Below are 15,855 nucleotides of genomic sequence, written 5' to 3' on the forward strand. Positions count from 1 at the left end.
GCTGAACAGAACACCAGGCATGTAGGCCACCACAGGCCGTGATGAGGCTCCAAAGTCGTTGGGAAGTAATGGTTTATTGTACATAGACAGACATAAGGACTAGATAGTTGTCTCCTGCATATCCCCTAGGCGAGGGGTCAGAGTATGAATTCATCATCATCATCATCATTGGCTGTACCTTTAGTGAGAGCCTTGAGGAAGCTGTTGCTCACATGCCCCAAGAAAAAGTTCTAGGCACCTTCGTGACTTTGCCAAAGATCACCTCAAAGAGTGATGAGCTCCTTGTTGATCAACACTCACTTACCCTGTCTAAATATGCTTAACCGGCCTCTATTTGATTTATTTTCTTTTAATAGACAAAGTGCGCATGCATAGTTTTGCAGCATATCTTGTTTGAAATTCTGTATTCACATTGATACACTGGCCGCATGAATTCTACTCATGTTGACAACTAGTCAACCATTTGGAAACCTAAGCTCTGTCTGAGTTGAGAATTATTAAGCCCCACCCTGTCCATAGGTGTCTGCTCATGTGGTTAGACTTTTAAATTTGCCAAGACCCCAGCCTCCTCTTTTCCTACTCTGGCTATCTCTTCTTCACCTTCTTTTACCAGCATCATCCTTTAGAGTATGGATTTGCTCTTTGCCTCCTCATCGCTAGTCTTGCCATTCCTATGTTTTCATAGGACTCTCCGATCTCACTTGTTGACTTTGGATTGGGTACGTACTCGTGACCAGGCCGCAAGAGCTCTTACGAATGTACTCATTATTATTATTCACCTGCATTTTCTGTGAGTCAGGGCTGCTCAACCCTGCTCCAAAGCCCGGGTGGGAGGGCTACTCAATTCATTGAGGGTTACCCTTTAATCCAGCGAATGTTGCAATAACATAATGACCACCACTTTGCAAAACTCGCCCTGGGTCTTGAAGAAGTCAATTCTTGTTTATGCACCCAATCTCAACGTTTCTTGTTGTGCTCGCCTTTGTATTATCCATGATCAAACTGCTAACCAAGGATCCATATCCCTTTTGATTACAGCAGATCTTGCTAACTTGAGCGGCAGATTACAGGTGCTCACTTTGAATATCCCCCCAGACAGAGTCGGAAAATATGCTTTAGCTCGGAAAAGCAACGATAACCTCTGTCCATCTCATCTCCTTTCCCTTCTCCCGGCACCTGTTAATAATGTTTTGGACGTCTTAACACTGAGCCTGAGCCTCAGTATGACCGGCATTGTCCTTTGTCTACCAGAGATAGAGAGTCTAAGCCCAGCCACACCAGGACACGTTGGTTTTCACTCATTTAGAAAGATTTGCTAATCTAAATTTCTTCGTCTACATTTTATTAAGTGATAATTTGTGAATAAAGAACTTGATAAGCTGGAGAATTTCTCCTATGCCCTGTGAAAAAGAAGTCTTCAGACAGTGTCATTTAACCATGCTCGCCATGGCGTGGTCCAGAAAGATTGGCGTGTCTTTAGTCTGTCGCCTGATCCACCTCCATATTGTTAAGAGTCCTTGTCCGAGCAGGCGAAGGAGGCGGATCCACCCTTATATTGTGAGGAGTCTGTGTCCGAGCAGGGCATTGGAAAGTGGCGCAGAGGTATCTTCTCCTCTTACTGTTATAGGTACTCTGTTGTTCAATAGCTTAATAATAGTATCTAGACCCATGGTTAATGTCACCTAATAATGAAAGACAAAAAAGACTGCTCCTTCCATCCCCTCAACTGATAGGCTCTCCCACTGAAGTGAATATGCTGAGTACTCTCTCCCTGTCACCGTCCTTGATTCGCCCAACTTACTTTACGCATGCTTCCTCTCCTGGCCACATAGAGTGTAAGAGACTTACACGTCTTAAACATGAACTCCGTGGTCTTTCTGATGACCTGATTCGCGAACTCTTAATCTGATCAGGACGCCAACATCTGCTGGCCATGCCAAAAGACATAGACTGTGACATAGAGAAAATCAGCTTTGCCGAGATCGAGACGATTGAGCGTCGCCTCGAACGTTATGTTGATGAGATGGTTGAGCGCCGCCTTAAATCACACATTCTTGACGAGATTGTCGATAGTGCTGTCAGCGAGTGTCATGATCAGATCTACGCCGAATGCAAAACAAATGAGGCCGAATTCCGTGAACAGGTCGATGATGGTAACTCCGAGGTACGCAATACAGCTAATAAATGTATGGATGAAATCAAAGAACAGGCACGAATGTACATGCATGAAATGGAAGAATAAGCACAACAGTATATGAAGGACATCGAGGATCAGGGAATTGAGGTTGAGATGTCTGCGGAAGCAAAAGTTGTAAAGTTCAAGCAATGGTTTAATGCTTCTGCTCAGTCCTTACTTAGTAGTAAGTCAAGCTCTAGCTATAAGCTGGGTGCTAATGCCAGGCGCAGTTCTATTTGACATCAGTACTAGGTTTATACTTCTTAGGATTGTCGTCGCGCAGTTGGATTCTTTGTTACCCATGAAAAATATGGGTGTATCTTGATTACTCTGACGTTAGAGCCCTACATCCAATAAGTCTGAAGTTGGCTGAGTAAAAATGGGCTTCACAAGGCGGATCTGCTCTAGTGTTATGGTAAACTCCTTTCATAACACCTCTCGGGCAGGCTCGTGAGTAACGCCACCGCCTGTTAATTGCCTCGCAATATCAATGACTGCTTGTTTCCGGCTAAAATCCTGGCGGATCTCTTTCTACTGCTTCTCCTGTAGACCGCGATGCGTACTATTAATATTATGCTTCTGTTGTTCCAACAAGGCCCACAACGTTGGATTGTTGGATTGAGCACAACAGTCCTCTAGCTCAACTTGCTATTGTATGGTGGATTGCAACTTAGGATCCTGCTCCACCAACGCTTTTTCAGCGTCGGTCAGGCCGTCTCCTGCAAACCAGCATGCTGTCACAGTCGATAGTGTGTGGTGGAAATGGATCAGTTGGCAATCAGTGGATTGGGAGAATAGTAATATAATTAAAATATCAGGAGCGCGCAGCTTCAATTAAAGGGTGACTGATTGTGGGTCGGAATAGGGATAAGTTATCAGCTTAGAGAGGCGCGAAATAGGAATTCATAAATCAAGTTAGGATCTATAATAGACATCTTCGGGGTGGCTCCCGTTGGATGCAGTGAGAGGATTTCATAAGGAGCGTCTCCCCAACAACGCCCATCTTTCCTCTAATTGATGCACTGGGGAAAAGGAGTCAGTCTTCTAAGCCCCAGACCAAATCAACCATGAACAGAGTGAGTAAAGTATAATGTTGTATAGAGTGGGGTTGATCACCCACGCGCTTTGTAACTACACCGCGAAGCTGCCCCTTAGGGGTAGGAGAGACTGGAACCCCCTGCACATGGTTGTCTTTCTTGACAAAGGTCCAAACTGCTGATTAAGACATGCAATATTAAGGCATTTTGCTAAATAGTGTTGGCAGGGCTCTACAGATCGTGGTAATAACCATATAATGCTGAGCTCATCCTTTTACCTCCACATAGTGTCCACGTCAGCACAGTTCGAATCAGTAATTGTGGTAACTCACATACTAGCAAGCAAGAGGCCTTGCATTCATATTATGATGGGGAAAAACTGATGATACAGGAAACCTACAGCAAGACACTATATATTCCCCAGATTGAATTTCCACACCTTTAAGGTCACTAAAACAGACCGCAAGATGATGTTGAAATGATTGCGGTGATTAGTCTAGTAAATGCGGGGGTTTGCTAGCTTAGACTTGGTCAAGCTCATCTAATATTACTCCCTCATCTGATCAGGGCTCTAAACTTCTTTCACATAACTGCTAGTATTATGGGTCTCGCAGAGAGTCAAATTATTATAATGAAACTGAACACTGCTTACTATGAGGCAGATTCTCAGGGTCATAGTGAAGTCAAGGATCTCCTCTCCAATGGCGAAGTAAGGCGAGAACCTCTTACAGTTGAAGATAACTAACATGGACAGTTTATGACTTAGTTAAGTGCTGTCTGGAAATAAATACCTTTAGCATCAAGGAAAGAGATATAGAAAGTAGAGAAAAGAAGGTTGTGAAAGGCTCCATTACAGTCCACGTCACTAATGGTTTTAAACACGCTACTGGGTTCCATTCTAGAATGGAGAGCTGATATCAAGGGCTTTTTTAATGTGGAGAACAGCCTTCAACTTGACCAACGTCATCCAATAGCGGGATCCTATGAGTTTCTTTTACAGTTGGAAAATTGTGGGGAGAGAGACACTTGGCGAATCCAGTTACTGAAGGTTGTGTTTTATCATCTTATTAAAAGGTTTTGCATTCATTATAAGCAATTAAATCATGTTGAAAGAGCCATAGCAATTACAAGGAAGTCAGGGATTGTCTAGGACGACCCTGCGCTAGTTGGTACATGTATTACCACCTGGAGTAATATTAGGCGGAGGCTTGATCTCCTCTGTTAAGAAATCAGTGATACAGGGGAGTCAGGCACTAATGACTTTAGATATCTCAGCTTGTTATTCTGCCTGCCTGAGTATTTGACGGACAACTAGTAAGTTCTCTTGTTAGACTCTTCACTTCCTATATCTGATGCCAAAGTAAAGCTTGCGGAAGCTCCCTTTACAGGGTCTGAAATAAGCTCAGGAGATCACATGCCTGAAAGAAAGGTGCCTGGCCATAAATCCCTATTCTACTGCCATTGGCGATTTTGCCTGTGAAGTGTTCAACTACCTGTGGAGACTAATTGAATTGTGCATAGTATAAGAAGACTTCATACTGCAAGACAGATAAACAAACAACCGTCAACCATCACCCAAACCTGCTAATCAAAGTGGTATAAGCGAGAGGCTTGGAAGTCTCAGTGGAATATTAACTTCTACAAGGGAGGCTAAAATAGTAACCACACTCCCTAGCAACAGATCAGCGCTGGATATACATCCACAAACTATTACGCAAGCTTCTGAGAATCTCACCTCATGCCAAGTTTTGGGCTCTACCATAGAACAGGAAAGGACCGGCGAGAGTCAAACTTTTAAGCAGATACCACCAACTTAGGATGCACTTAACTAACAACCTTATATTGCACAATCACTCTGAGTACAGGCAAGTTAATTTCAGAATCTTGTTGATCTGCGACATTGTGGCCAGCGAGCAGGTCAGACTAAACCAACTTTATAGATTGAAGGAGAGCAGATAGACACCAGTCTAGATATTTTTAACCCCAGACCTTACATGCTACCGCAGTCCAACCTAGAGACAAGTCAGGGTATCACATGCAACCAGTTTTCAGGATAAAACCCAGAGCTTTATTATATGGACATCTTTAATCCAATTCCCTATATATTGCCGCCTTCTTACTCAGGTGGAACTTAAAACATCCCCAACCAAGAATGCCACGCTCAACATACAGTACAACTTAGTCTAGATATATTTAACACAGAGCGCTATGTGACACAATCATGCAGCATAGACACCAATATGGATACTAATCAAGAAACACATGACCTCTGCAACATGCCAGAATACCAAGAGATCCTGCTTGATCAGGCACACATGGCTGGAATACAACCTGACAGATTTTATTATGAAAGCACTGAGGAAGTTGACCCTCAGGCACAGATAAATGATTTTTACAGGTAATATCAAGGTTCACAACTATTATCTCCGCCAGTAAATTGCTAGACGTTCTCAAAAACTTAACATCAAGGTTCAGTGACGTGCTGACGTCAACTGAAGACAATATGTAAATATTATTGACTTAGACTGAGGCAAGACCAGCTAATAAACACATATGTGATTCTAGGATGTTCTTTCTCTGAAAATAATGACTGTTGATCCTGAACTAAGCATAGGCTCTGCCTCAGTGATATGTATAAGAAAGCCTTTGGTTAAGGGTCCACCTGGTGATGTGGTAGAGTTTTCCAATAACAAAATAAGCTGCATATCTCTGTGCTTGTTAAGAATGCATCTCACCACAGGAAAATGGTAAAGGGTCCATCCCCAGCCCTATCCATATATTAGATCCACCATGAAGCAATTAAAGTGAGGAAGCAGACCAATTTAATTTTCAGAATTTGCATTAGAGCGCTAATCTTGCGTCTGAGTAAATCTCCCATATATACCACCCTTCCATCCCAAGCCTTGAGGCGATCCACGCTGTATATGTTGTCCCCTTTTTCCGCGCTCGCAATCAGCTGTTTGATTTCTTGTCAAAGTGTTTCAGCGTCTTTTGTCAGTGCACCACTCATGGCGATATTGCTGGCTCAATTTATGCAGACTAGGCGTGAGTCTTCAGATTAATGGAGAACATAGGATTTCAAAAAAGCTGGTTTATGCTGAGCGCGTTAACAATGTTTAAGCTGTGTCATGGAGGGGCTGAAGAAAATGAGGGGGAGAATGTTAGGCAGAAAGTCATGTGCGGATGGTGACTCCATGAAGGAGGCGTAAAGCTCCACGCCAAGAAATGGCCCTCCCTAATGATAATGTCAACCCTGCAAAAGCCGGTCATACCATCTAGGGAGTATGGTAGCCTAAAAGTGTTCACAGTGATGCTTCTGAACCTTGGGCGGCAGAAGAAGTGGGAAATAGCTGTATTTTCAAGCTTCTAATTGGTGAGAAACAGTCAAGGTGTCGAATGCTGCCACTACGTGGATAAGATGAGCTAGGTTTGGGGTAAGCATGGGCGATATACCCGAGCGGGAAGACCAGATACTCCTAACCTTTGAGATATTGCTTCGCGTTCATCTTTCAACACCGCGCTTACACGATTTGTAGATCTTCCCACGGTGTTAGACAACGTCCCTATGGTTATAAATTCTTAGCCCAGAGAGAATAAGCAAGCCAGTTTCTGGCAGTCTTTAGTATCTAAACTTGGGATTATCAACCATGACCATCCAGCAATCTACGCAGACAAAAGAATGGAGCTGCGAGCGATCTACCAGATCACTCTGGACTTGATTATTGCCCTTAAAAATGTATGGTACTATTTCCAGGTAAATACAGGGCCCATACATCAACTGGAAATGTTAGAGGAATCTTAAAAGCAGAGCGGCTTCCACCTGCTGGTACTGTTTGAAGAAACATATGGAACCACATTTGCATTACATAGGCATATGAGCTTCTTATTCACCGGACGTAATTGCGCGATGCATCGCCTATCAGCCAAGGGTCCTGCAAGAGTTCTTTAGCTGTTGCTCTTTCCCCAGGAGTCCAAGTTAGAGCCCTTCTAATAAATTAAAGGAAGATGGATTTATTTTCCAGGCAAGATTCCAATGCTTCCATGGTCCTATCATGTGGAATGGGCGCAAGGCCCAGCCAATTCCCTATAAGTATAGTCAATAAATAGTCTCCAGACATTAATAATGTCTAGAACGCTCCTTCCACGCGCATACTTTGTTCAGATGTCGACATACCATGTTCATCCCAAAAGTCAGCTCTCCTTTCTGGATTCTTAGCTAGATAATCAGGAGGGGGAGGGCCTAATGCCATAATTAGTTAAGCAAGATGCACAGCATCATACAGGTCGCCATCATCATCACATGCTGTAAAAAGTTTTCTAGGTTCCATGAGATCCCACGCCTTTGCTAATCAAGTTAGAAGCTCACTAGAAACTGTTGGGTACTTTAGGGACATACCATAAGGCCAACACTCCAGATATCAACTAGGTAGCTCCAACCTATATAAAGCAATGTTTCTGGGGCTTAATATTCCAAGGGCATTATATCCCCCCATGTAGGCTGGGGCCAATCCTGGCCTCACCAAAATCAGATAGTAGTATTGGGCCTTCTTAGGGGTGCATCAAGCAGGAGAGATAGATTGTTTGAGCAGATAAAATCAGCTTGCGGGCAACTGGTGATGCGAATTCCTTTTCCTCAAACTTTGAGAAGGCTTGGTTATTGTAGGTACCCAGGAGCATATTGCCAGGGTGGATATCTGCAGTATATTAGCCATGGAATTCACACTAATGTTCTAAGAGAGAACAGGAAGACAAAGGCAGTACTAGTGTGGATGACATTCCCATGTGTATGCAGAAAGTCTAAAGCCTTAAGAAGCTCAGTTATAGCACCCCAAACAAAGTCTTCTTCAAATCCCTCCTGACAGAACACCATCTTCATGTCGCGCAGACTCATTTGAGCAGCTTCAAAGATAAGCACAAGGTGTCTGCCATATGCGCCAGTAATTTCAAACAAATCTAACAGTCTCCAAATATTTCCTTGTCCACGGTGTGAGGTACCTACCATACAGCTGGCAATATGACGATAAAACAGTAGCTCTTAGTAGACCAACAAGGTATGAACATACACCTTTAGGGTGATATATTGATGGCCTCTACACCTTTTTAGCATAGCATAATAAACCCTCAAGCACACTCACCTAAGATCGCGGGCTAGCCATGATGTTGATGAAGTACTAAAACTGAGCTTAGCTACCATTTAGTAACGATCCTGGAACACCTCACCAAGTTGAATAGGGTAGAATTAATTAGCTTGATAATCTGGCAACTCCTCCTCTTCAATTAACCGATCAGCTTCAATTATTTCGAATCCACTGCTAGGGAACGACCTGGCATTCTCTAAAGTTTCTGATACTTATATTCCTCCCAGCACCCTTGTCAAAAATGATTTGAACAAAGAGGTGATTGCTGTCCATGGTGGCATCCTTAATCTGCAGCGTGAGCAGAGAATACCTTCCGTCCGCGCGTTGATAATGATGGTGCCAATAAACAGGCGGGGCGGCCAATTTCTTCTGAGATGGAGTATCATCTTGAATGCTATTAAGAGACTAGACGCGCCTTTAATATAAGTACCTGTGTAGAGTTAGAAACACGGTGACCGCCTAATGTTGTGTCATTCATGGTCACCGAAAGGATAGCCCGCTGCATGACGCGGACCAATCAGATCGTGAAATCCGTCGTTGATTTGCGGCAACCCCAATTATTCCCAAAACAAGGAAATTGAATGTAAATAGAGCCTCAGGAAGGCTTTGTGATCTTTTGGCCACTAATAAGATCCTCATACAGCTTACCGCGCTAGATTGAAAGCATGATTGCTGATTCTTACCCAGGATAGTGCCCAATTCCAGTAGCATATATTCTCATGATTCCAGAAGTCTACTGCGATTTTTATCGAACGTGAGAGTCTAGCAAACTAGAGACCAAGTGGAGAACCTTTAAAGAGGTGTTGAAATCAAGCTTATAGCTACACATTGAGCAAAACCTGGAATAAAGGCTATTGATAAGTACATAAACCTAGTCCAGAAAACACTTATTTCCCTTCTTGCTTTTTCCCTTTGCCCTTTCCTGCGCGACTCTCAGCAAGTTTATATGTGCCATCAGCATGCACGTGTCCGCTAAGCAGTCAGGTGCCGTTCTGGCTATAAAAACCAATGGTAATCACATTATCTGTGTCTGTTGGATCCTTGGAAGATGTATGGGCCTTAGCGCCCCTGAGATCATCTATTAGCTCTAGCATGTTAAAGTCGGCGTAGTAAGAGAGAGAGAAAAACGCACTAAATTTCAAATCTGGTGACATCGCGGTACTAGTTAATATTAGACTTCCTAATTTAGAGATGGGGGAAAGTCTATGTCACCTGAGTCTCCATATTATCTCTTATCTTCTGCACTGATTTGACCCATTACTCCCCATTAGGGCCATTCTCTTTGCGGACATCATTAATGGTCACCTTGCCAAGCAAACTGAGGATGTTGCATTTAGCAGTGGAGGAGATGTTGCGAATTAACTGCAGAGACATTATGGGACAAAGAATTTATTAAGGCAAGTTTTACGACAAGGACACACTTGAGGTATGAAGACTGAGTGTTTTCAGGAGCTCAGAGATCTTGCCATATATGGCTATGGAACAGCCTTTATATGCTCTCCTAATTCTGGTTTGAGGAAACCAGATAACTGTGTACACTGATTAGAGGGTGTAGGTAACTACCTAAAACTCTTTCTTCTGCAAGGTCCATCGTTAGTGCCTGCCATTTGCAATGTGTTAGGAATCTCATTTACAATAACAAATGTTCCTTCAGCTGGCATCAACAACCAGCGTAGAACGTAGCGGGGCGGCTAAGGTCATCTGTAGCGTCTAATACCTTTCCTAATATGGCCGAAACTTGTACACCCATTTAGCTTTAAACTATTTCAAGAAATTTGAGCATTGCACAAACGTACCTGTTCTACTCCCTTGAACTGATATTTGCTATTATTAGTAGTATAGAATGATGAAGTATGACTATGTTCTTAAGTACACATGCTTGATTAGCAATTGAAGTTATTCACCAGAATCAGACCTCCAGCTTGAATACAACCGTATCAGACTCACCTACTGGTCAAAATCTCGTACTAGGTCAGCCAACTTCTGCTGTAATCAGAAGCAACCCTTAATCCAGTTGTAATGGGTGGCACCTGTACTTTGTTTAGACGCGTTTATCTCGGCACTAGGTTCATTGAACTATGTACGTCAAGTCCTTTTTTAAGCCATCGCGATGAGGGAAGGCTTGTTAGCTATTAACATGCTATGGTTACTGTAATGCTCCTAATCCATATATGAAGCCTTACAAGGCAAGCAAAGACTTGGAACCATCCATGACCTCTCAATTCACTGCATACCTGCAAGGCACGTAATCTTCAACTTCGCATTACTACCTCACTGTCTTGATGCACGGGTCAGAATTAAGATGGCGCAAGGAAAATATGACATGACCAGGGCTAAAAGCCCTGGAGCACCACTTTCACCACCCTTGACTCATTAAAGACGCATCCGTTCGCTTAGCTAAGATGCAAGCGAGATGAATGCCGTTAGCTGGGCAGGAATGGGACAGGAGGGCAAGGAAAAAACAATATGTTTATTAGTCGTCTTCTAAAGAGTGAAAATATATTAGTGGTTGAATTATGATTGTGGTCCATACGGCGAAACTGATTTATTGTTGCAAAGACTAAACAGAGAAGAAAAGAGGGAAGGGGTTAAACAGTATCTTAAGGGAAAAATGCCTGAGATGTGACATAATTGACCTGATCCCTCTGCGGTTATACTGAAGGCTCTGTATACTTCCAAGGATCATTTTAGTCATAGCTCCTATTACCTAAGCTGAAGCTCAAGGTAGCCCCACCACGGCGATGGACGCCCTGTTGTTTTCAGAGCTGCTGAAAGAAGAATCGGTAATAGATATGATAAATATGGAAGAATACAGATATTATCTTTATACCATTGCCCAAAGTCCCGAAGAGTCCCTTCTCCAGGATGTTAAAGATTCAGTGGGATCTCACATTCAACCTAGAACAACACTAACCACGTACTTTGACTCCGCTGACTATCCAAAGAATGTGAAAGAACTGTGGAAAAGCTTTATCAACTACGGCATTAATGTAAGCAACTCTTTAGAAGTAAACCTTGACTCTGCAGTTCGGACTAATAAGCAAAGTTGCCTGTTATTCTCTTATCTCTGTTTGAGGACACCTCCACTTTGCAACATCAGGGGCCAATCATTGTGTCCGAGATAGTTTCACCTCTAAGAACAACAACAGTACTATGGCGATCCCACCCCTGTCATGACAGTGTCTCCATGTGGCGGCCCATTTGAAAGGGTGTTGGCCCAGAAGACAGGCTGTTCAAAGTTTATCCCAAGTCCCATAGGATTGAATCTGAGCAAAAGTTAAGGGAGAGTGGTATCTGTGCGGATATCATCCACATCCATGCCAACCAGGTACTTATTACACATGGGGGTCTTTGGATAAAAGAGCAAAGTGGAGCTGGCCTACTAATGTAGATAGGGTTTTTAGAGGAGAGCATTGGCTTGCATATTAATATGCACAGTTTGCTTTTTATTACACTGGCTTGTGGCGCCTCCCATTTCCTGTCTCAACACCAATCTCTCAGCAAAGTAGAATAGGAAACAGCAGAGTTTGCCTAAGTAGACTTCTCTTTTACTCCATAAGACAGACATACAGGGTCAGGCAACGGTCGCACTAAAACCGCTGAAAGCATCCTTATCCATGCTTAGGAAGGTTTAGAAGAGCTCCAGAAGTTCATTACAGAACTCAGTGATCTAACTAAGCTAATTCTTTCCACTGATTATAGCTCTGCTGAGGACCCTAGGACGGCATTCCTTACCATGGGAAGAGATTTAGATCCACAGAAATGGTTTCTTTATGCAGTGAGTATACAGTACCTTATCAAGCACTACTGGCAGGCGCAGAACTCAATTCGCGATTTTGTCGATGAGGAGGGTTTGCCAGATAAACCCTAGGTGCATAGCGCCATCAAATGCAGTTAAAAAGTTTATCTGGAAGAACTAGCACTTAAAAAGCTAGGGATCTAGCTTGTTTTAATGGGAGTCCTCTCTAGATTCCCCCTGATGCCTCTGTCAGAGGTGTATCTAATCCCTTCCCTGTTACATAACAAATACCCAGCAATTATAAATGCTGCATTGCAATGGTCTAGGCTCATGGCCAACTCAGGTTAGTTATACACCAGTAAATACAATCCTTTTCTAACCCATGTGCTTTTCACTAAGTAGAGAATAGACCAGCTCTCAGTGGGACTAAGACACACATAGTATCATTGTAGGTGACCTATGCTTTTTAATGATTAAAGAAAGTTCAACCGCACTGGGAAAACTAGCCCCACTTATAAACAAGTGGATAATTAGCAACCTCAGTTTTTAGACATGATATTTTTACCCATAGAGTAATATATGGCTAGCATAGATCCAGAGAACAAAATATTTCTAGTATTTAACCTGTCAATAGCTCCCATTCCATACCACATAGTCAATGCACGCTCCTGACGATGCCGGCTCCAGCCCCTATTCACCAGGGTCAGGGTTCTCAGTCCCTTGGCCTTCAAAGGTATCCGCAAGCAGTGTCTTCTTAATCAATGAAGATAGGACCATTCCATTAAGCAGGCAAGGGCCGTCATGTGACGGCCCTCCACAAACACAATTATTACCCTGATAGGAATAATTAGTGTGGTTTCTTCCCAACAATGCCTGAGGACACTACTGGCAGTGCAGGCCTGGTGCTCCATGAGACAATGTGACATTAACCTCATGGATGAAGGCAAGCGCGGATCTTGAGATAAACCTACTAAAATGAAGCCCACCAAAATCCAAAGCATGTGATATAATTAACATATAAGTGGGCCATATTGCGCCCTTAGATCCCGACACTTCTCTACCTTGAGATTTGCCAAAGACGTGATTGCCATAATCTTCTCCAGCTGGTCAAGATCCATCCCTTTTCTGAAGTGGCTAGCTGAGCTATTTTCAAAGGTGCAGCATTACTTTCCTATGACACAGACTTCACACCACAAGTCAGGTTGGTTTGGGGGGCAGACTTGGGTGATGCTAAGTGAGAGAATACTATTATAGATGACCTGGAAGTATGTTTACAACTGATTCTTTTCTAGCAATCTGCTAATAGTATAGTTTATCTGAGTTTGGTTCCCTAATTCCAAGTTATCCCCAGAGGCTGCCGTGTGGCACCACGCCTTAGATAATGTCATCAAACTCATAGTGCCTCTCCCATGCCAGGTGCCTGTCCCATGCCAGGGTGGATATATAGAATACAAAAAGCTAGCAGACCTTGCTGTGGACAAGGATGGTATCAAAAGGATTTGCAGTTGATATAAAGCTGTAAGGTCTCTGCCGTTAGGCAGCAAAGATCCAATGGTTGTCGCTCAGAAACTAAGAGACTTAACTCTCAAAAGATTTGAGGCCTGTAAGCAGCTACGTGACACCTACCATGATCACCTAGCAGAAAATAACTTCAATGATCAAGGCCGAACCTGGCTTAAACAATGACTCTAATTAATAGTCAGGGACCTACATAACCTTCAAAACAGCATCCAGGTATGTTCCCTCTCCCGCCTGCGCAGAGTATACTAATATTAGAGACTGTGCAAATATAGTATCCCATTTGCCAGGGACCCCTGATGCAAGATGCCAAAGACAAGGGCATAGGACATATGATCCTAGAAGAGGTTCAGCTGGAAGACCCTAGCAACAGGTATGCTCCAGCATATCCAACTCATCGCCCAGCTGGTGCTATGTTAGTCAACTTAGCTGTTCTGCCAGAACACGCTGCAACTGTTTACTCTAAGTATTTTGCTCCCTTCAGCAGTAATGATCCTTTGGTCTGCTCAGAGCCAGGTAATGATATCAACCTGAAGAGAGCTCGAGCTTTTAGAAAAATTATTTCAAGATATGATAAGGCACAGAGAATCCAACAGTCCCAGGGTCAAATCCCAGGACCTAAGAATGAGCTTATCTATAACTGGTTCAGTAAGCACATGACAGAGCTTAAAGGCCGGATTAAGGTAATTTATAGTTGCAAGGTAACATTATGTTGACCTCTATATGACAAACACTAACAATATAGACCATATATGTATGGTGTCACAGTTACTAAGAAGATCCTATAGCAAGTATTCAATCCAATGGCCTTCACAATATGGTCAGGGCAGCAGTCCCTCTCTAGGATCCCAACTACTAACAGGTTGCTAAAGACAAAACAGTCCATCCAGACGGTGCTATCCTTGTAGACCTAGCTGTTTATAAGGAGGGTGTCCGCACAGTTCTCCACAAGTACAGAGTTATCGACTTTATTCTCATGAGTGATGATGATCCTGTGGTTCTCTCACAACCCAGTGAAACAATAGAAGATAAGCAGGTTGCTGCTTATAAGAATATGTTAAAGAGGTATTCTTAATATCTTTATAAAGAATGCTGTCTCCTTAGCCCAATAGCCAAAGTCTGGGTTGCTGAAAAGCTGGCTGGAATTAAGAATCAACTATCAGTCATTCATCCAAATCATCTAGAGGTGGGTCGCCTCCCTATTTCTTATATATATGCTAACTCTGCAGACCATATAAATTCACTGTCTAAGATACCAAAGCCACCCTTAGGAGATTATCCAAAAGCTAGGCCTTGGAGATATTATCAGAGAAGCAGTTCCTCTTAAAGTCCAAACAATCTTTCAAGAATCAGTTCAAGTTAACCTTGCTGTTGAGCCCAGTGGTATCTCAAGGGTTCGCGCCCTTTGTGAGGTAGTCAAATTCCAAAAGTTGAGTGAAGGCGACCTAATAATCCAGATATAACCAGATGGTGACCCTCACATAAGAACATTCAACAGATACAATCACATTCTTCAGCAATTTCAAGAGGCACGTGGTTTAAGGTAGATTGATAGGGCGTTAATGCTTTAGTATGAGAAAGAAATTACAGATCTTAAGAGTCACATCAGGAGACTTAGGTATGTCTAGTTTCTAGGACTGCTACATCAGATTCTATGTCCCCATCTATATAGTCATTGTTCTTCCATGGAGTTTAACCATTCTTCTCTAGCACTCTTTAGTGCGTCCGCCTGGTCACCTCTTTGCAACTGCACTGCTCGTAGGGATTTACAAAATAAATTTAGTTAAGGTCGTATCTTTGCTAGCTTTAAAGAGTGGTAGAAGGGTCAGGAGAAGCAATCATAATACTACCCTAGCCAACAGCCGACTGGCTGTAAAAAGAATCAAAGTGTAAGAAATCATTAAGAGTCTGAATAGTTGCTTCTCTTGTCCATCATGCATAATGTGCTATGTATGCTGCCTGGAGACAACCAATAATTAAGTAAGAATATCAGTAGACCCACTCTGCTAACATGGATTGTCTGCAACCCAAGAGGGCAGATTTACCAGTGTCAAGGGAGCAAAATCCTTGTCATAATGAGAGAAAAATTCAGAAAACATAAAAAAGTAAACATTAAGGAAAAAATCAGGGGATAAGGCTGAGCAACAATGGAGTTTAGGCTAGTCAGGTATAAATACACCCATCCTTGTCCTAAAGTCTTCCATTTCCACTCACTTGGGTTGAGGATCCTGAATCACTTCTCTTACA

At 42.9% G+C, this 15,855-nt stretch overlaps 4 protein-coding genes across 4 annotated transcripts; 3 read left to right on the plus strand and 1 right to left on the minus strand.

Annotated features, from left to right (window-relative positions):
* Positions 1–627: 627 nt before the first annotated feature.
* P174DRAFT_516267 (uncharacterized protein) lies at positions 628–2,416 on the plus strand (the record flags this gene model as incomplete). The annotated part of the gene is made up of 6 exons (XM_024832312.1): positions 628–1,286; positions 1,422–1,472; positions 1,515–1,620; positions 1,665–1,871; positions 1,914–2,186; positions 2,244–2,416. Exons 1-6 carry the CDS (start codon positions 891–893, stop codon positions 2,414–2,416), a joined length of 1,206 nt encoding a protein of 401 aa, XP_024677701.1. The 5' UTR covers positions 628–890.
* Positions 2,417–7,208: 4,792 nt separating this feature from the next.
* P174DRAFT_464813 (putative protein kinase) lies at positions 7,209–8,624 on the minus strand (the record flags this gene model as incomplete). Its single annotated transcript, XM_024830452.1, has 9 exons — positions 7,209–7,297; positions 7,388–7,453; positions 7,514–7,553; positions 7,610–7,674; positions 7,975–8,245; positions 8,273–8,303; positions 8,349–8,390; positions 8,478–8,556; positions 8,582–8,624. 9 exons carry the CDS (start codon positions 8,622–8,624, stop codon positions 7,209–7,211), a joined length of 726 nt encoding a protein of 241 aa, XP_024677702.1.
* A 2,468-nt stretch (positions 8,625–11,092) lies between these two features.
* Positions 11,093–12,855, plus strand: P174DRAFT_464814 (uncharacterized protein; the record flags this gene model as incomplete). The annotated part of the gene is made up of 11 exons (XM_024830453.1): positions 11,093–11,299; positions 11,452–11,532; positions 11,560–11,719; positions 11,747–11,856; positions 11,977–12,129; positions 12,154–12,189; positions 12,223–12,244; positions 12,311–12,433; positions 12,493–12,538; positions 12,678–12,744; positions 12,778–12,855. The coding sequence occupies 11 exons, from the start codon at positions 11,093–11,095 to the stop codon at positions 12,853–12,855; spliced, it is 1,083 nt and encodes a 360-aa protein (XP_024677703.1).
* Positions 12,856–12,959: 104 nt separating this feature from the next.
* P174DRAFT_464815 (uncharacterized protein) lies at positions 12,960–15,155 on the plus strand (the record flags this gene model as incomplete). Its single annotated transcript, XM_024830454.1, has 13 exons — positions 12,960–13,009; positions 13,194–13,291; positions 13,330–13,355; positions 13,432–13,594; positions 13,628–13,693; positions 13,790–13,824; positions 13,899–14,309; positions 14,354–14,375; positions 14,397–14,440; positions 14,471–14,673; positions 14,713–14,794; positions 14,880–15,042; positions 15,076–15,155. The coding sequence occupies 13 exons, from the start codon at positions 12,960–12,962 to the stop codon at positions 15,153–15,155; spliced, it is 1,443 nt and encodes a 480-aa protein (XP_024677704.1).
* Positions 15,156–15,855: the final 700 nt, after the last annotated feature.

The sequence above is a fragment of the Aspergillus novofumigatus genome (assembly GCF_002847465.1).
Source record: "Aspergillus novofumigatus IBT 16806 chromosome Unknown P174scaffold_11, whole genome shotgun sequence".
Taxonomy (NCBI): Eukaryota; Fungi; Ascomycota; class Eurotiomycetes; order Eurotiales; family Aspergillaceae; genus Aspergillus; species Aspergillus novofumigatus.